Source organism: Ammodytes marinus, assembly GCF_949987685.1.
Source record: "Ammodytes marinus genome assembly, chromosome: 5".
In the NCBI taxonomy this organism is placed as follows: domain Eukaryota; kingdom Metazoa; phylum Chordata; class Actinopteri; order Uranoscopiformes; family Ammodytidae; genus Ammodytes; species Ammodytes marinus.
The window spans coordinates 24,781,033-24,797,626 of record NC_137234.1 but is presented as its reverse complement, the minus strand read 5'-3'; the positions used below and the strand labels follow the sequence as shown (position 1 = coordinate 24,797,626).

At 39.0% G+C, this 16,594-nt stretch overlaps 1 protein-coding gene across 1 annotated transcript; it reads left to right on the top strand.

The window, feature by feature from the left end:
* Window positions 1-8,229: 8,229 nt before the first annotated feature.
* On the top strand, window positions 8,230-16,322 carry slc23a4 (solute carrier family 23 member 4; the record flags this gene model as incomplete). Its single annotated transcript, XM_080027693.1, has 12 exons — window positions 8,230-8,277; window positions 9,212-9,352; window positions 9,851-10,008; window positions 11,919-12,078; window positions 13,219-13,400; window positions 13,854-13,974; window positions 14,294-14,450; window positions 14,561-14,814; window positions 14,933-15,097; window positions 15,211-15,319; window positions 15,419-15,514; window positions 16,054-16,322. The coding sequence occupies 12 exons, from the start codon at window positions 8,230-8,232 to the stop codon at window positions 16,320-16,322; spliced, it is 1,860 nt and encodes a 619-aa protein (XP_079883819.1).
* Between the last annotated feature and the right edge of the window lie 272 nt (window positions 16,323-16,594).

Here is a 16,594-nt window from a genome sequence, read left to right as displayed (position 1 = left end):
ATAGGGGTTTTTTTTTGTGCTACCTAACACATAGGTAGCACAAAAAAGAAAAAACTATGTAGTAGGTAACACATAGGGTTTTTTTTTTTGTGCTACCTAACACATAGGTAGCACAAAAAAAAAAAACTATGTAGTAGGTAACACATAGGGTTTTTTTTTTGTGCTACCTAACACATAGGTAGCACAAAAAAAAAAAACCCTATGTGCTACCTAACACATAGGGTTTTTTTTTTTTGTGCTACCTAACACATAGGTAGCGCAAAAAAAAACAACTATGTAGTAGGTAACACATAGGGTTTTTTTTTTGTGCTACCTAACACATAGGTAGCACAAAAAAAAAAAACCCCTATGTGCTACCTAACACATAGGGGTTTTTTTTTTGTGCTACCTAACACATAGGTAGCGCAAAAAAAAAAAAACTATGTAGTAGGTAACACATAGGGTTTTTTTTTTGTGCTACCTAACACATAGGTAGCACAAAAAAAAAACCCCTATGTGCTACCTACTACATAGGGTTTTTTTTTTTTGTGCTACCTAACACATAGGTAGCACAAAAAAAAAAAAACTATGTAGTAGGTATGTAGTAGCTACTACAATTTTGTGTACCTTATTGTAAAGTGTTACCCACGGTTGTTTTATATCCTAATTGCATGTTTTGATCTGCTGGGTGACAAGCATTTTGACATTTATTGATCCTAGTGATCAGTTAAAAAAAAAGTGATGTGAATACTTAACGTCAAAATAACAATTATAATAAAACATGGATATCATTCATAATAATTCATGGTTTTCTGTAAAATAAATGATACATGAATGAACACAAATAAGACTTTGAGACTTTGAGGCTTGTAATCAACCTGCTCTCTCTCTCTCTCTCTCTCTCTCTCTCTCTCTCTCGCTCTCACACACACACACACACACACACACACACACACACACACACACACACACACACACACACACACACACACACACACACACACACACACACACACACACACACACACACACACACACACACACACACACACACACACACACCAATACATCCCCACTGCACTACTCCCTCACCACAAAAAGGAGCTAGTGAACAGAGTGGAGCATTCAGAAACGGAAGAGCCGGATATATTTTCTTCTAAAACCAGAAATAAAATTAGAGTGAATAGTCCGCTGGCCAGTTCGACAGAGGCATGGCCAGTTGGACAGAAACAAATCAATGACAATGTTGCTCCTTTATCAGCAACTGTTAGCTAACGAGCTCACCATATCAACTCAAAAGGTGATGATATGTCAGTGCTGTGTTTACAACTTGCTTCTGGCGGCCCAAAAATCCATTGTGGAATTTATTGACCACATGATAAAAAGATCAAGAAATTATACAAGACAACAGCATTGACTACAGCAGTTCCTTCAATCTGTGTTAGTGGCATACTTTTCAAAAATACACGTACAGTAAGTACGTGTATTTTTTCTGCTTGGGATCCTGTGTTAAGTCTACCATTCCCATGTCATTAAAAGCATTTTTACTGTAAATGTCTGAGGAAATTGTCAAATTCTGGTTTGCTTAATCCTGGGAACTTAATGTCATGTATTCATTTGACATAGTTTTCTCAGAAAAACCTATTATGATTGATTGATTGATTACACAAGCGTGGTTAAGGTTTTTTTTGTTTGATGCTACCCACCAAGTATTTGTGCCCTCCTTCACCCCACCCCTGCAGCCAGGAGTGTAGTCTATTGAACAGCAAACAGAATGCAATAAAAGAAGATATGACCCAGGTGAAAAGTTTAACCGCACTCAGAGGCTTGTTCATTTTAATCATTTATGGTGTTGATAGGGAAGGCAATGCAATGTTATCTTTATTATAATTGATGATTATTTTGAAAAATGTTCTAACAATTCATGGAAAGAAGGGGTGGTTTTTTGGGTCATTGTCTGATGAGCCTTTTCACAGAGGTATATCACCATCACATGAATAAGGTTCAAGCTGAAGTACAAGCCGTAACTTTATCACAGCGAAGGTGGCAGAATACATTTATAGTAGCCTTATGTGTGAATAAATAAAGTCAACCATATTCACATTTTGCCTTAGTCTTAATTAAATTACTGTACATATAACTGCAGCACTATAAAACTTAGTGGACCAGTTCTCTATAACTTCCCCAACTGACCTGCCAGTAACCCCGGCTTACGAGGCCAAATTAAGATAAGCACAGGTTGTCAGAAAGTCAAACCTATGAACAGTTTATGGCAACGCCGTATCTTATCTTGTATAATGACATGGATGTGTGGTGTCATGAAAAAAACAGAACGCTCTCGTCCAAAATAACACAGCTCTCGACCAAGACATGTGCCCTCAAACCTTGATCTGTACAGGTGCATCAGCACAGATTTATCACCAGGTTGTTTACATCAGCAACTGAAAGCTTTCAGTAAACCAGGATTGAACTTTTTCGAACATGAACTTTAATGGTAAATGAAAAAAATGTTCAGTAGTCAAACTGCAAAGTTTATTTCAAGCTGACAACAAAGTGTATACAACACATCTGACCATTAAGGACAACTCAACAATTGAACAGTTTAAGCAGCATACAGCAGTTTTGTATATCACCAGAACCTCATAATGATCTTTCAACCACTTGCCGTTAAAAAAAGAACACAAACAAACAAAAAAACAAAAATATTTTATCACAATTATCACAATATATTCATTTGTAGGAAATACTAAATCGGTCTGTCCAGAGCATGTCGTAATGCAGAGTCCTGTGATGTGGGGTATGTGTGTTGGTCAGCACAGTGGGTGTTGAGGCCGCTCTGACCAACAGCCTTGATTGAAGAGGTTTAGGTAAGCAGCAGGGCAGCCAGCACACTGCATGCAGCTGGGGCTCCTGTAAGAGCCGGGAGAGGGAATAACGATGAGTAAGTTATCTCAGAGAAACACACAAAGTAAATACTCACACTCACTGTATATTGCTATATTATATATTGATACTTTTTGGTTAGATACCTTTACTGGTCATTTTGTGGTTTTTTGTATTGATCGGTGCTGATTTTGTGTATGTATACACATTGTTGTAACTGTATTTAATTTGACAGAAATATATTGTATTTTTGTATTACAAGTGTTTTTGTTTAATTGAGCTTTTTTCTCTTTTAAAATGTTTATGTTTCTTCATGTATGTTTACATTTCCATAAAGTTTAATTTTTTAATATGAGTCTTGTGTTACCTCATGATAATGTGTGGGATGAGTGGGCGACTGTATGTGCGTTCTGGTCATCAGTTCTATCTCCTTCTGTGTTTCTGCCATAGACTGTGCGGCTTCAGACTTCCTCCATTTGGCTCGGCGATTCTGGAACCAAATCTAAAGCACGACAAGACAAACAAATGGATTTAGAATGACAAAAAGCAACATAAGCAAAGACCTATTTTGGGATCCCCTTATCTCTGTGGACAAACCATACATCAATCAACGATCAATATGGAGTGCACAGTCCTGTAATGTCTCAATAATCATTTGGGAGGTAATGCCTTATGTACGCAGCTGTCCACTGATAATAACTATTTAGTATATTCAGTCTAGTGTTTGAGAACATTAACTGAATTGTTATTGGTCCTCAGTTTGACTCACTGACTTGTTTTATTATTCAATATAAACATCAGCGATACATGTGGTGAGTGTTTGTTGAATCAACCTAACCTGAACAATCAAATACAATATAATAAAGATGCAGATCTGAGCAGGAAAATAAATTGTTGCTGCGGTGCAGATTTGAAATCATATCACAATAATGTATTGAACATTGGCGCATTTAAACAAACAAAGCATTTCTGTAATATCTGTAATGTATTACTGAATATTTCCATGATGGTTCTTGGTGAAATGGAACAAAACAAAAAAAAACTCACAACATTTTGGCAATTTCGAAAGATTGGCAAAAAATCACCACAGCATGCAATACAATTCAAACTGAATATGAGTTGCATGTGTCCCACCTGTATGCGGGCCTCTGTGAGGTGCAGGCGAGAGGCTAACTCCTCTCTGGTGTTGACGTCTGGATAGTGACTCTGCTGGAAGGCTTCCTCCAGCTCCTGCACCTGGGCCGTAGTGAAAGTGACCCTGGTTTGCCTCTTTTTACTCTGACCTGCAAACACCAAATGATAAACAATGAATGACACCTTCCTCGTCAGCATCACTTAAACATGTGGCTGTCACTGTGAGTTATTCTTGATTCCCCTTTCCTTATATATTATATTATGAACCATAACACTCACTCTTGCAGCCTGTGGTGGCTTCTGGCGACTCTTCCAGTAGCTTCATGCGTGGAGTTTCTATGTGCACGGAGAAAATTCCAAAATCAATATCAATATATATGTTTTTTTTGTAATCGTATTTTAATATGACTAAGATGTATCAACTATTCTTGAACAACAACATGAATAAAGATAATAAAAACATACCTGCACACGAGAGCTGGTCAGATCTCCTGGTGTTCTCCTTGATAACAGACCAGTTGCGATGAACTCTTTTCTCTTTTCGGACACATGCGGGCCTCCTCAGTATTTCTTCAATGGAGTGGGATAATTTTTTATGTGACTGAGATTCCCTTTCCTGATCCACGCAACTCTCTTTCTCTCCTCGGTTCCACATTTCCAGCACTCTGTCCCCCACCATCACCAGATGTCTCCCTAAAAGTGTAGACCATAGCAGCAGTAATTATAGGATCTCCTCTTATACATGCCTCTCAGGCTACATAAACCCCTGACTTCTCCTCCTCCTCCTCCACTCTGGTGATAGGGATGTCTTGTCAGCCTGTGTTTGACCTGAATCACATGGTCATTATCAGGGGAGGAGCGACCGTGCAGCATGTCACTGCATATACTGTAGGCTACTTCTAGGAAAGCTCAGCAATCACCATCCACATTTATTCTCTAATTTCCCCGTAGAACTGATTGTAAATGTGTGTAAAAACTTCTAATATTATCTTCTGCCCTTATCAGTACTTCACACCCATGCCATTTCAAAGAACAGACAGAGTTGTGGTCACATTGTCTCATGGTTTTTATTGCCTTACATCATACATACATAACCAGCATAACTACAAATGACTGCATTGTAGAAGTCAAGCTCAGACAAGACCTCTGTGGTTCTGCCGTGTGATTGACATCTAGATAATATACAGTCCATAAAAACATATACACCTTTTTTGCTTCTCTTTCTTATCACCGGATTTATTGGAAGACCAGCCTTTGTCACATTGGCCTCAGTATGCCCCCCTCACACTTCAGTTCACCTTCTCAGAAACCGCGGGAACACACGCCGTTTAGTGACTCCTTGTGGTGTGTGACAATTATGTCTTGTGTAAAATATAAAATGTCTCCATCTAGTGGTGTCGGTGCTTCAGTGCCTTCATTTTTGATTCCCGGACAGTAATCACTCAACATCATGAGTAATATCAAATTAAAGATTAAACACACATAAAACAAAAAAAAGAAGAAGTAGAATACAGGGGTTGGTTTAGTGTCACATGAAAAAAGGGGCATATCTTTTTCAAGGATCAACATTGCAACACAAAAACAGAGATAACTTATATAAGCCTATAGTGTATGTACATGGATACAACTTTAAAGGTGCACTTCAGCCGTTCAGTATTGCTTCTCGTTTAGGTTAAATAATGGTCACAACTAAAGCAACAGAAGCAGATATGTCCTGACTTTTAGTCACTATGAGTCAAGCTCCAAACATGCTGGTCTGATTTTTTAGAGTTTGTTTTGATTAATTTTTTCACAGTAAACGTGAAGCTGATTTCTACCTTGTGAGTTACAAAATGTGACCAACATGTGTATTGTCGTCCGAAAGTCATCTAGCATTTTCTGTCACATACTTTTGATAAATACAGTCCAAGACTATGCCATCGAATGCTCAGTATTAGCACACTCTTCTCAAGTCTTAAAAAAAGCAAACAATGCATCTAATTTTTAAATTTTAAGTTGTCTGTCACATAAAGTGAAATGATCAAATATGTCTATTCTTTAAATAAATTGAAAATAAAATCAATCAATGCAAAAATGTAAATGGGCTCTATGGTGCACGTGGAATTCTCCATAAGGATGTTTTAGCAACTTTCATTTATCCTTTACAAAATATTGGTTTCAATGCTCTAATGTTCATGATAGTATAACATATCAGGGTCCAAAAATAGTCATCATATTCCATACAAGAACTGAAGACAATGGTGTGCTTGATTTTTAGAAAGCGTTCAGTTCACATCACAAATAAAATACATTATCTTTCTATTTTAACTCCAATGTGCAACACGTTTTTCTGTAAAAGATTCCCTGTCCACTCAGTGATTGATGGCACGCTGCCCCTTACTCAATTTGATTACAGAACTGTCTCTGCGGCTTAATGTGATCATGTGCCTCTGGGTTACAGTTTGATGCAAAAACTCAAGTGTGAGTGATCAACAATGCTATGCGACAGATTAAGACAATGACTGCAAGAAGTACTATGCTTTTGTGATGGGACACACTGTAACAATGATGATTATGAACTTTAATGAAAAGATGACAATAGCTGCTTATTACTCCCAGTTCAAACACTGTCTGTGTAATCCAGCTATTATGAAGTTATTTAAAAAGTCAGCTACTACAAAGTCACATGCAAACAGAGCAGCAGACCTCATGATATCCCAGCTCTGCTTCTCTCCGCTCTTTGACAGTCTCATGTGAGCTCAATTTCCTTCAACTATTCTGTTTGGTGATATTTTATCCCCAAGCTCCCACTCCTACTGTTTGTACAGTAAAGACAGAGCCCTCTCACAGTGTTTTATGACTTAAAACTGCTTTTTGTATCCTGTTCAGACTGCAGGAGAAGAGCATTAAATATTCTAATGTTACAAATCTGATCCCATTTCAGAATCCAATTTCAGAATCCAAATGCCTTGAGGCAATGCAAACACATCCATGTTTCCAACAGGATGAATTGATAATGACTGAATTATAATGGGAATGAAAATGACAACTTTGTGTTAAGTGCTAAGGAACACATGCTATCATGCGAATACAGGAAAATAAGATAGCGAACATGGTAAACATTATACCTGCTTACTATTAGCGTGTTACATTGATATTGTGTGCACGTTAGCATTTAGCTCAGCCTCACAGAGGTGCTAGCATGACAGAAGACTGGTCTCTATGATTAGACGCATGTAAACAAAATCCAACTGATTTTTCATCCTGCTGGTGTCATGCAACTGCCAATTTGTGACCTGTATCTCTTGACCTTGCAATGAAAAGAGATGGAAATGAACCATCCTATGACAGAGGATGTGAGGACACACCCACATACGCCTGTATGTGAACTGTGTGAAATGCCCCGCCCCCCCCTTTTTGGCGAGCTGCTTAAGTAAGTAGATGTGCATGGTCTGCAATCAAACTCTTAATCTGGACTAATAACCTATTTAAATCCAATACCAAGGGGGAAACAGAGTTTTATGGTACATTGGGAAATGAAGTTAACATTTACATAACATTTACTCATCATCTTTTACTCAACGGCTTTATACCATGTGAGACTTTATGTGATAGTTTTCCCCAAAACAAATATTTGCCGTCTAAATGAGAAGGAAGGAAGTATGTGAAGAGCAATACATAACCAAAGAAGACTGCATATTAACTACTCATTAACTCTGAATACAGATGATTTGACTTGACCATGTCTCAAGCAACAGGCCAGAGAAAAAAACAAGTGATGCATTGAAGGATCTGCTCCCTCCGCTAAATAATCCCATACTTCTTGCTATTTCCGGCTTCTTAAAGTTCTGTTTGCTACTTTTTTGTCAAAAGAAAAAGCACAAATAGTGTGTTTGAGATAAGAGTGTTGTGTCCTGTCTGGAAGGTCATGTCCTGTCAGCCAGTTGCTAGTTGGTCAGCTGCTATTGCTGTTGTAATTGGCTTCACATGAGCTGCTGGTGGGACTCATTTCAATCAACAACAAGCTCACCAGTCTCATGTCAGCTCCTGACTAGCGGACTGAACCAGCCCAGCCCACCTACCAGCTCTCTCTCTCTCTCTCTCTCTCTCTCTCTCTCTCTCTCTTCTCTATCAGGCTCTCTCTTCATGTGTTCCCTCTCATCTCACTAGCGTGTTTTTTTATTTCACTTTTCTGTTTGGTTTTTCTCGGGCTCAGAGGAACAATACCTGAGCCTATATAGGGCTGAAGCTGACATGGCTCCAGAGAAGGAAAGCAATGGTCTCGACAACTACGCATTCGCAGTAAGTGCAGCTTTTAGTGCCATTTTATGCAAGGAAATGTTCTGAAATGTTTGCAGACTTAAAAATCTGATATCTCCTGTAATCACTTGACTGGATAATACATGTATAGTAACTGTTGTTAAAAAAAACTAGGTGTAATGGTCAGTTAATAATGAACTAAAAGCTACCCTAAGCTAAGTAGGGTTGTTTACATTCTTCAGTCTCCAAGCTTAAAATCACATTATGGAGTAACATGCTGTTTAGTCAGAGAAACAGAAGCAAAAACTGTTTGTGTGTGTTTGTGTGTGTGTGTGTGTGTGTGTGTGTGTGTGTGTGTGTGTGTGTGTGTGTGTGTGTGTGTGTGTGTGTGTGTGTGTGTGTGTGTGTGTTTGTGTGTGTGTGTGTGTGTGTGTGTGTGTGTGTTTGTGTGTGTGTGTGTGTGTGTGTGTGTGTGTGTGTGTGTGTGTGTGGTTTTAGTCCAACTGTTAACTGGATCCAAAAGTGATGATACTTTGTATGGTCCTTTGTGAAGTTAAACAAACAAATAGCTGCATACCAGTGTTTTCTTTTAATGATCTATAACTGATAAAGGAAATAATTCTTGCTTTGACTCTGACCTGACACATTTAGTCCTGTTACGAATTAGTTGTTCGTCAGACTGTGGCTTTTTGTTTTCTTCCCACTCTAGTCTTGGATGTGGTACAAAGAAGTTAATTCAAGGTGCAAATCCCTTATTTTTACGGCTGAAAACCATGAGCCAATGAGCATTCAACCACATTCTCTTTCTAGGAATGACCTAAATCTGAATCCAAAGTTGCTGGTTCAATGAGTGTTTAAACCAGAATTCTTTTGGTCGTGAAAATAGACTGTTGAAAAACTAAAACAAAGATCCGCAGCATCATTTCCTACATATAACTGACCACTGTAGTCCTTATTGTCTGACTTCTAATTGAAGCTTGACGGGCGCTTCTGCGATATAACTGGCACAAAACCCGGAGGAGAAACGGACACGTCCATGGAGGGGGACAACAACAAGCTGGCATATTGTGTAACAGATGTACCTCCCTGGTACCTGTGCATCCTTCTAGGCATCCAGGTACGTCAGCGACAGAGTTAATTAAAGGTCATGTTTAACAATGAGTCTCCAGCCATTTCCTGATTAAGAGCCCATGCATGTAGTTTGTTGATGTTATGTAACTGTGTAAACATGACCACAGTGTCACATGACAGTTTCCGCCTGATGTTTCCTTCACGGTTGGTTAGACGTGGTTTCATTTACATAGGCCTGATGGTGACATTTGCTTCAGATACAGTTGAGGCAGTGAAGTCAGACACCAAATTGTAAATGTTGCCATACTGAGAAATACAGAGAGTTTTGTGGAGCTGGTAGGCACAGAACACTGTCACTGACACTTTGTGTCAACTAATAGACGAATTATAGCTATAAAGATCAGTTAAGATCAGTTTATGTTTGGATAATGGTGGAGCCTCTGCCTAAGACAGAACAGTCCCATACAGCACATAAGACATAAAATGTTCCTCATGTACACAGAACAAAAACTTAACACATCTTTCCCTGTGCTTGCTCTTTCAGCACTGTTTGACTGCGTTCGGCGGCATCATCGCCATCCCGTTAATCTTGTCTCAGGGGTTGTGTCTGCAGCATGACAGCCTCACTCAAAGTCACCTCATCAGTACCATCTTCTTCGTCTCTGGTATTTGCACTCTGTTGCAAGTCGCCTTCGGCATTAGGTGAGGAAGTAGTAATGAAGGACGTCGGGGTGGTTAATGTTAACGGTCACATATTATGCTCATTTTCAGGTTCAACATTGTAATTTGGGTTTCTACTAGGTGGTGTTGTGTCCAAAAGAAATTGTATATTTCACACAGTGCTGTTGCTGCATATCGTCTTTTCAGCCTCTGTCTGAAACGCTCTGTTTTAGAACCTGTGTCTTTAAGCCCCACCTTCTAAAAAGCCCAGTCTGCTCTGATTGGCCCCGAATCTATCAGCCAGGTTAAACATAAATGCAAGTTAGATTCAGTGGTATGGGGGAGGGGGTGCTATCACAGGTGGAGGTTTGCTAAGTTAGGTAATGATGGGGGTGTGGCTTCTCCCCTTATGGCATCATATGGGGACAGAAAACTGACTGGGATTCATGAACACAGATTTTCAGAAAGATAGAGGTGTAGAAAATGAAGAAGAGTTGTTGTTTCTCACACTTTGGGAGTCTCTAGTGACACCGGGGACCCATATCGATGTTGAAAAACCATGAAAAAATGCATTTTGCATAATTTATGACTTTTAAGTTTAATTAGATAGGGATTTGGTCAAAAGATTTCAATTTCTAATCTCAGGATAAATTACATTAATTCGCTGGACAGGATGTTCCTTCTTTCATGTTGTGTTGGCAATACAAGCTGAACAAAACCACCTCTCAGCTTTCCTTCTTAGCCTCTTTTGGACTGTGAGTCCAGCCAAAGTTAGTGGTTTGCAGCCTAAACCGTGAACAATAGCATATTCTTTGTGTTAGAGGGCACAGCTTTTAATTTAAGGATTAGAAGAGGGAAACTAGCTTTCACTTTAAGACGCTTTCAAATGTAATCAGGATACCTTATATTAATAAATGTTCATCTAATTTAATCTGGCTCTCTCCTGACACAGCATTTCTGTTTAGGCGACAAACCCAAACACACACATACTATATCATGCAATATGACATGGTTCAATAATCATACATACTGTATATGGCTACATCTACTCAATGTTAAGTATCCCTTATGTGCAGTGATGTAGAAGACTTGAGAATGATGTAGTGGCTGATTTAGTATTGGAGAACTACAAACGATTTATCTTCATAACAAACAAACCAAGTCTTTTTCGGCCTGGCTCACTATTGGTGTCAGAGTAGGATTAAGATAGGAATTTCCATCGTATTATGTTTGGAATCTAGTTCTTGCTAAATCCACATTCCCCCTGGCTTAATACCACTGATGCTTTCTTGTCTCTCTCCAAATACCTGGAGGTCAGCTGTGAGGAAAACAAGCGGTGTGTTCAACGGCACGCTGTTCAACAGACGCCATATGAAAACAACGCTAATTATGTATGTGCCTTGAAACATTATAGACTCTCATCAAACAATATTTGCTAACTACGTGCGTTTTGCAATTCCTTTGAGTTTAACATGTTTTCCACAAACTTATACTTCCTACTACAAAACTAATAGTCTGACCTGCTGAGAGATGATGAAAATGTGCAGGTTGCTATGAAATGATAGGACATTCTGCATCTGCTCACTGAGAAATGTCATGAGTATTAGCAGATGACTTTAACTCATTTAACCTCTAGTTCAACAGTTGGCCTAAAATTAGACAGTCACTCTCTGTCACATGATTTAAATCAACCGCTTTATCCATTCTGAGTCAAATAACCAGTGACTGTAGATATACAGATAACGATTCTTGAGGGTGAACATGAGAGCAGTTTCACTTTTGTCTAAAAATGTAACGTCTTTATTGCTTTTCTGAAGTACAAAGGTGGCTGACTCATTTTACACTCCAAGTTTTCATCCACAACCTCTTTCATTATGCCTTTTCTCTGGCTCCATTTGATTTTGATCTCGATTTCCTAACTCTGGATGTCTCTTTGACATCTCTATTTGCAGACTGCCTATTCTCCAAGGTGGTACATTTACATTGTTGGCACCCTCCATGGCAATGCTCTCCATGCCAGAGTGGACATGTCCTGCATGGACGCAAAATGCCACCCTAGTCAACACCTCCTCACCAGAGTTCACAGAGGTGTGGCAGACTCGAATGAGAGCAGTGAGTAAAACCATATTTTATGAATTAATGTGATTATTTTCTCTGAATTATGAGAAACTTTTTCATGTAAAAAAATAATAATTATGCACTGTTTTTTTTAAATTAACAAGCTATATACATACATTCTTATTTACATGTAGTTACATGCCAACGTACGTCAGCCAGCTGTTCGCTTGACCACAAGTAACAGAAAATAGCAAACAAAAAAAGATACAGCTGGAATAAACGATTTTGATAAACATGTAATTAATTCAGAAAAAAGGCAGAATTTTTTCATTCATTGGCATCTCATTTATAAGCAACATTAGTAGCTCATGGGGTGCCACCCTCCAACCCTCACCCAGATGTGATATACTGGTGTTGTGGGTGCAGACTGGATGCACATGGAGAGGCTGTCAACTTTTTTTGAGTGACAGCATTGATTTTAGATATTATTAAAATGAATTAAAAAAACTTTGAAAACATACTTTTTAAGACTGACCCAAGGAAATCAAATGATGAGTGTATCAAATTAGAATTTGTTTCAGTCCTAGAGCCTGGGCTGGAACAAACAGACCTTTCAGTTGCACAAAAGTTATTTTCTTTGTTCTAGAGATAATGGAAGTAATAACTGGGCACATTTAATGCTAGATTAAACCCTCACACGTGCATGTTAAAATGTTAGCCATGCATAGCAACAGTTTTTGTTGCAAGTTGTGTAGCAAGTTGGTTTTATTATGCAGGACTTTGATCTGTTACATACAACATTTGTAATGGATAGTGGGTATTGTAGTTATGGTTGACAAACAGTCTGAATTCACAATAAGTATTTTTTTTTATCCGCGTAAATAAATTAGGAAATTGCACTGCCTCTATAATGCACTTTAGACTGTGTACTTCTTGGGTGAAAAATGGGTAAACCTCTTACTTTATATGATATCACAATATTAAACAGATTTCTGGTTGCTAAAGCAGGACCACAATTCCTCCAGAATGATCAAATAAACCACAGCTGCCCATTTGGTTAAAAAATTTTTGTAACAAAATTGTGATTATGACATAATATATTTTAAAGAAAATAACTTTTATACTAATTTCCTGTAAATAATTCTGTATTTGTCATACAGTGATGTAACATCTTATACCTGTGTGTGTTTTCAGCTGCAGGGGTCCATCATGGTGGGCTCACTCTTCCAGGTGTTTGTTGGTTTCTCCGGCCTCATTGGCCTCTTCATGCGCTTCATCGGACCCCTCACCATCGCTCCCACCATCTCTCTCATTGGACTGTCCTTGTTTGACTCAGCTGGTGACAGTGCAGGCAACCACTGGGGCATCTCTGCCATGTGAGCAAAGGTTTTTTAAGGGTTTGGTATTATTCATACAAAAATAAACTTCAACAAAAAGTTTCTATTACTATTCTGCCATCATATATTTTTTTTGTACACTTCAAGATGTCTTCATTTTTTTTAATCTTTGGTCCTGTTGCATGTAACTCAACCCCTGTCTAAGTAAAGGCATTGTAATTAATTTTTTGCCAACCAAACCTTTCTTAAAGGTAATGTTTAATCTGCTTGATCCCCTCCACAGAGTATGATTATGTTTTTAAAAATGTAAATAGACTTGAAATCTGTGTTAAGTCTTAATCTCATGGAAGGAGAGAAAAGCCTATTAAAAGTTCCTGGCCAAAGAACATACTTAGTTATGTCAGCCAGAGCTAGTATTAGCTACATAGTAGCGCCATTCTCCTTCTGCAACATTTGTATAGTGAATGTTTTTCCTTTACCCTTCTCACACAGGACCACAGCACTGATCATCCTGTTCTCACAGTACCTCCGTCACATACCTGTGCCCTTTCCTACGTACAGCAAGGATAAAAAACTGCACACCTCCCGTGTATACATCTTCCAGATTCTCCCTGTATGTATAAGGCAAATGATCTGTCTTGATTATACACAATAATATGTATTATTGTTAATACACAACCTAGGCTCTCTGATGTGAACAAAGGGTATGTAAACAAAGGGGGGCCAACAAAAATACCAGCATGCCTGTTTACAGAGCCTAGGCTGTGTATTAGCATTGTATTTTGTCCCAGCGCACATACAGTGCTGACAGGTAGCGGATCATCAAGAGATATTCGCTAATTTCGAAAAAGTTTTTTTCTCAACAAGCATCTTCCAGAATCGCTGACTCGACAATTAACCACTGAGGTGTTTCCCATTCAATGTTTCTTCAGGTTCTGCTTGGAATCACGTTGTCTTGGCTCATCTGTTACATTTTGACAACCTTCAATGTCCTTCCTACTGACCCAGACAAGTATGGTTACATGGCCCGCACTGATCTAAAGGGAGATGTGATGAGCCAAGCTCCCTGGTTCAGCTTTCCATACCCAGGTAAGTGGCTGTACTATCTGTACCATTGCAGGCTATACCTCTTACAATAGGTCCATGGGCTATACACACTGTGTCAATCTATGATTCCTTATATTTTATTCCAAATTTAGGTCAGTGGGGGATGCCGACTGTGAGTCTGGCCGGGGTGGTTGGCATCTTGTCTGGAGTGATTTCCTCCATGATAGAGTCGGTCGGGGACTACCACGCTTGTGCCAGGCTATCTGGAGCTCCTCCTCCCCCGAAACATGCTATCAACAGAGGGATTGGCATTGAGGGACTGGGCTGTCTGCTGGCCGGGGCCTGGGGTACAGGAAATGGAACTACTTCATACAGCGAGAATGTTGGAGCCCTCGGTATTACAAAGGTAGACTAAGAAGAAGTTTACCTAGAAGATTTTTGTAGATAATCATAACCTTGTTTATTTTAGGGTAAATCAATGTTGTAGTTTTGCAGACAGTTTCCTGTATATTTCCTTTCTGCAGGTGGGCAGTCGCATGGTGATAGTAGCCAGTGGAGTCTTGATGGTCTTCATGGGTGTGTTTGGTAAAGCAGGCGCCATATTCACAACTATACCATCACCCGTGGTAGGAGGCATGTTCATGGTTATGTTTGGAGTCATCTCTGCAGCAGGCATTTCTAATCTCCAGGTACTCACTCCAATACCTCAAGCAAATTGGCTTTTAAAGTCTTTTACATCAACCTATAGAATCCATGAAACTAATACACTTTTCTGCCATGTTTCTGTTTATCTCAATTTCAGTATACAGATATGAATTCGTCTCGAAACATCTTCATTTTCGGCTTCTCCATGTTCTCTGGTCTGGTCATTCCTAACTGGATAATAAAGAACCCTGCGGCTATTGCTACAGGTGCATTAAGAATTTTTTTTAACGATATTATCTGTGTTTTGTATGCCTGACTTGATTTATTTTTAATTGTTGAACTATTTTTATTTGTGTTTTATTCAGGTGTGGTTGAACTGGACCAGGTTCTGCAGGTACTTCTGACCACCAGTATGTTTGTAGGAGGTGCCTTTGGCTTCATACTTGACAACACAATTCCAGGTATATTTTTATTATAATTTCCATTTAATAAAATTATTATTTAAATGAAATTACTCTGTCCAAATTGTTTAAGTAATGGAAATCCTTATCTATGCATGTATTACGTACATTCTACGTACTCCTGGTAATTTGACTGTACAACTGAAATATCAAGTGAAACATACACTGTATAGGCCTATAGTAAAGCAAAAATGTTTGTGGCCTTGGTCAAACTACGCCTTGTGCAGTTGATGCTTTAGCATTGCTGTGTAGTGTAAAGTTATAGCTAAATAAAGGAAAAGAGACTACATTTGCACTTAGTAGTCAACATTAATTCCAAAACAGTTTTGAAATGACTTTACTTTTTAGAACAGGATATTGTAATGCAAGTGTAGGAGGGGAGGACAACTATCTAGGAAGGAAAAATACCCATGGGGCCTGACTCAGGATTTCTAAGAGAAAACTAAACAAATGGGAAAATAACATTTGGACAGAGTGAGTGACCTGATTCCTTCAGGTGGATTTAGTATGGTTTAACACATGTAACACGTGTCCAACAGGATCAAAGCATGAACGAGGCATAGTGGCCTGGAACAAGGCTCACGAGGATGACTCCAGCAACACACTGGAGAGCGGAGAAGTCTACGACCTTCCGTTTGGCATCAGCTCTCACTTGTCTTCTTCCTCTTGGCTCCGGTACATTCCTTTCTGCCCTCCTGGCGCGCCCAGCTCCCTGGATGAATGTGAGGCAAATTCTAACGGCCTGGAACCTAAGCAGCCATTGGGACATCCAGAACCTTCACAGCTCATTATTGGAGTCACTCATTGAGTTGTATACTCATTTCAGCATGAACTTTTTGGGAAAACTTTCAAAAAGCCGTACCATCAGAGGCAGCTCACCCTGGACCTCTGGTCCTGTGCTAAAGACAATGTACTCTAACAACATGGTGCAAAGAGTTTCATGAACTTTTGTGGTGAAATTTCCAAATGGTTAATACTGTATATGGACTTCCTTTAAGTACGTTCTGAGTGAGGTACCTAAGGTTAGCAGATTTTTTGTAAATAACTAATGATATAAATCTTCAATAAGACATTGTATTA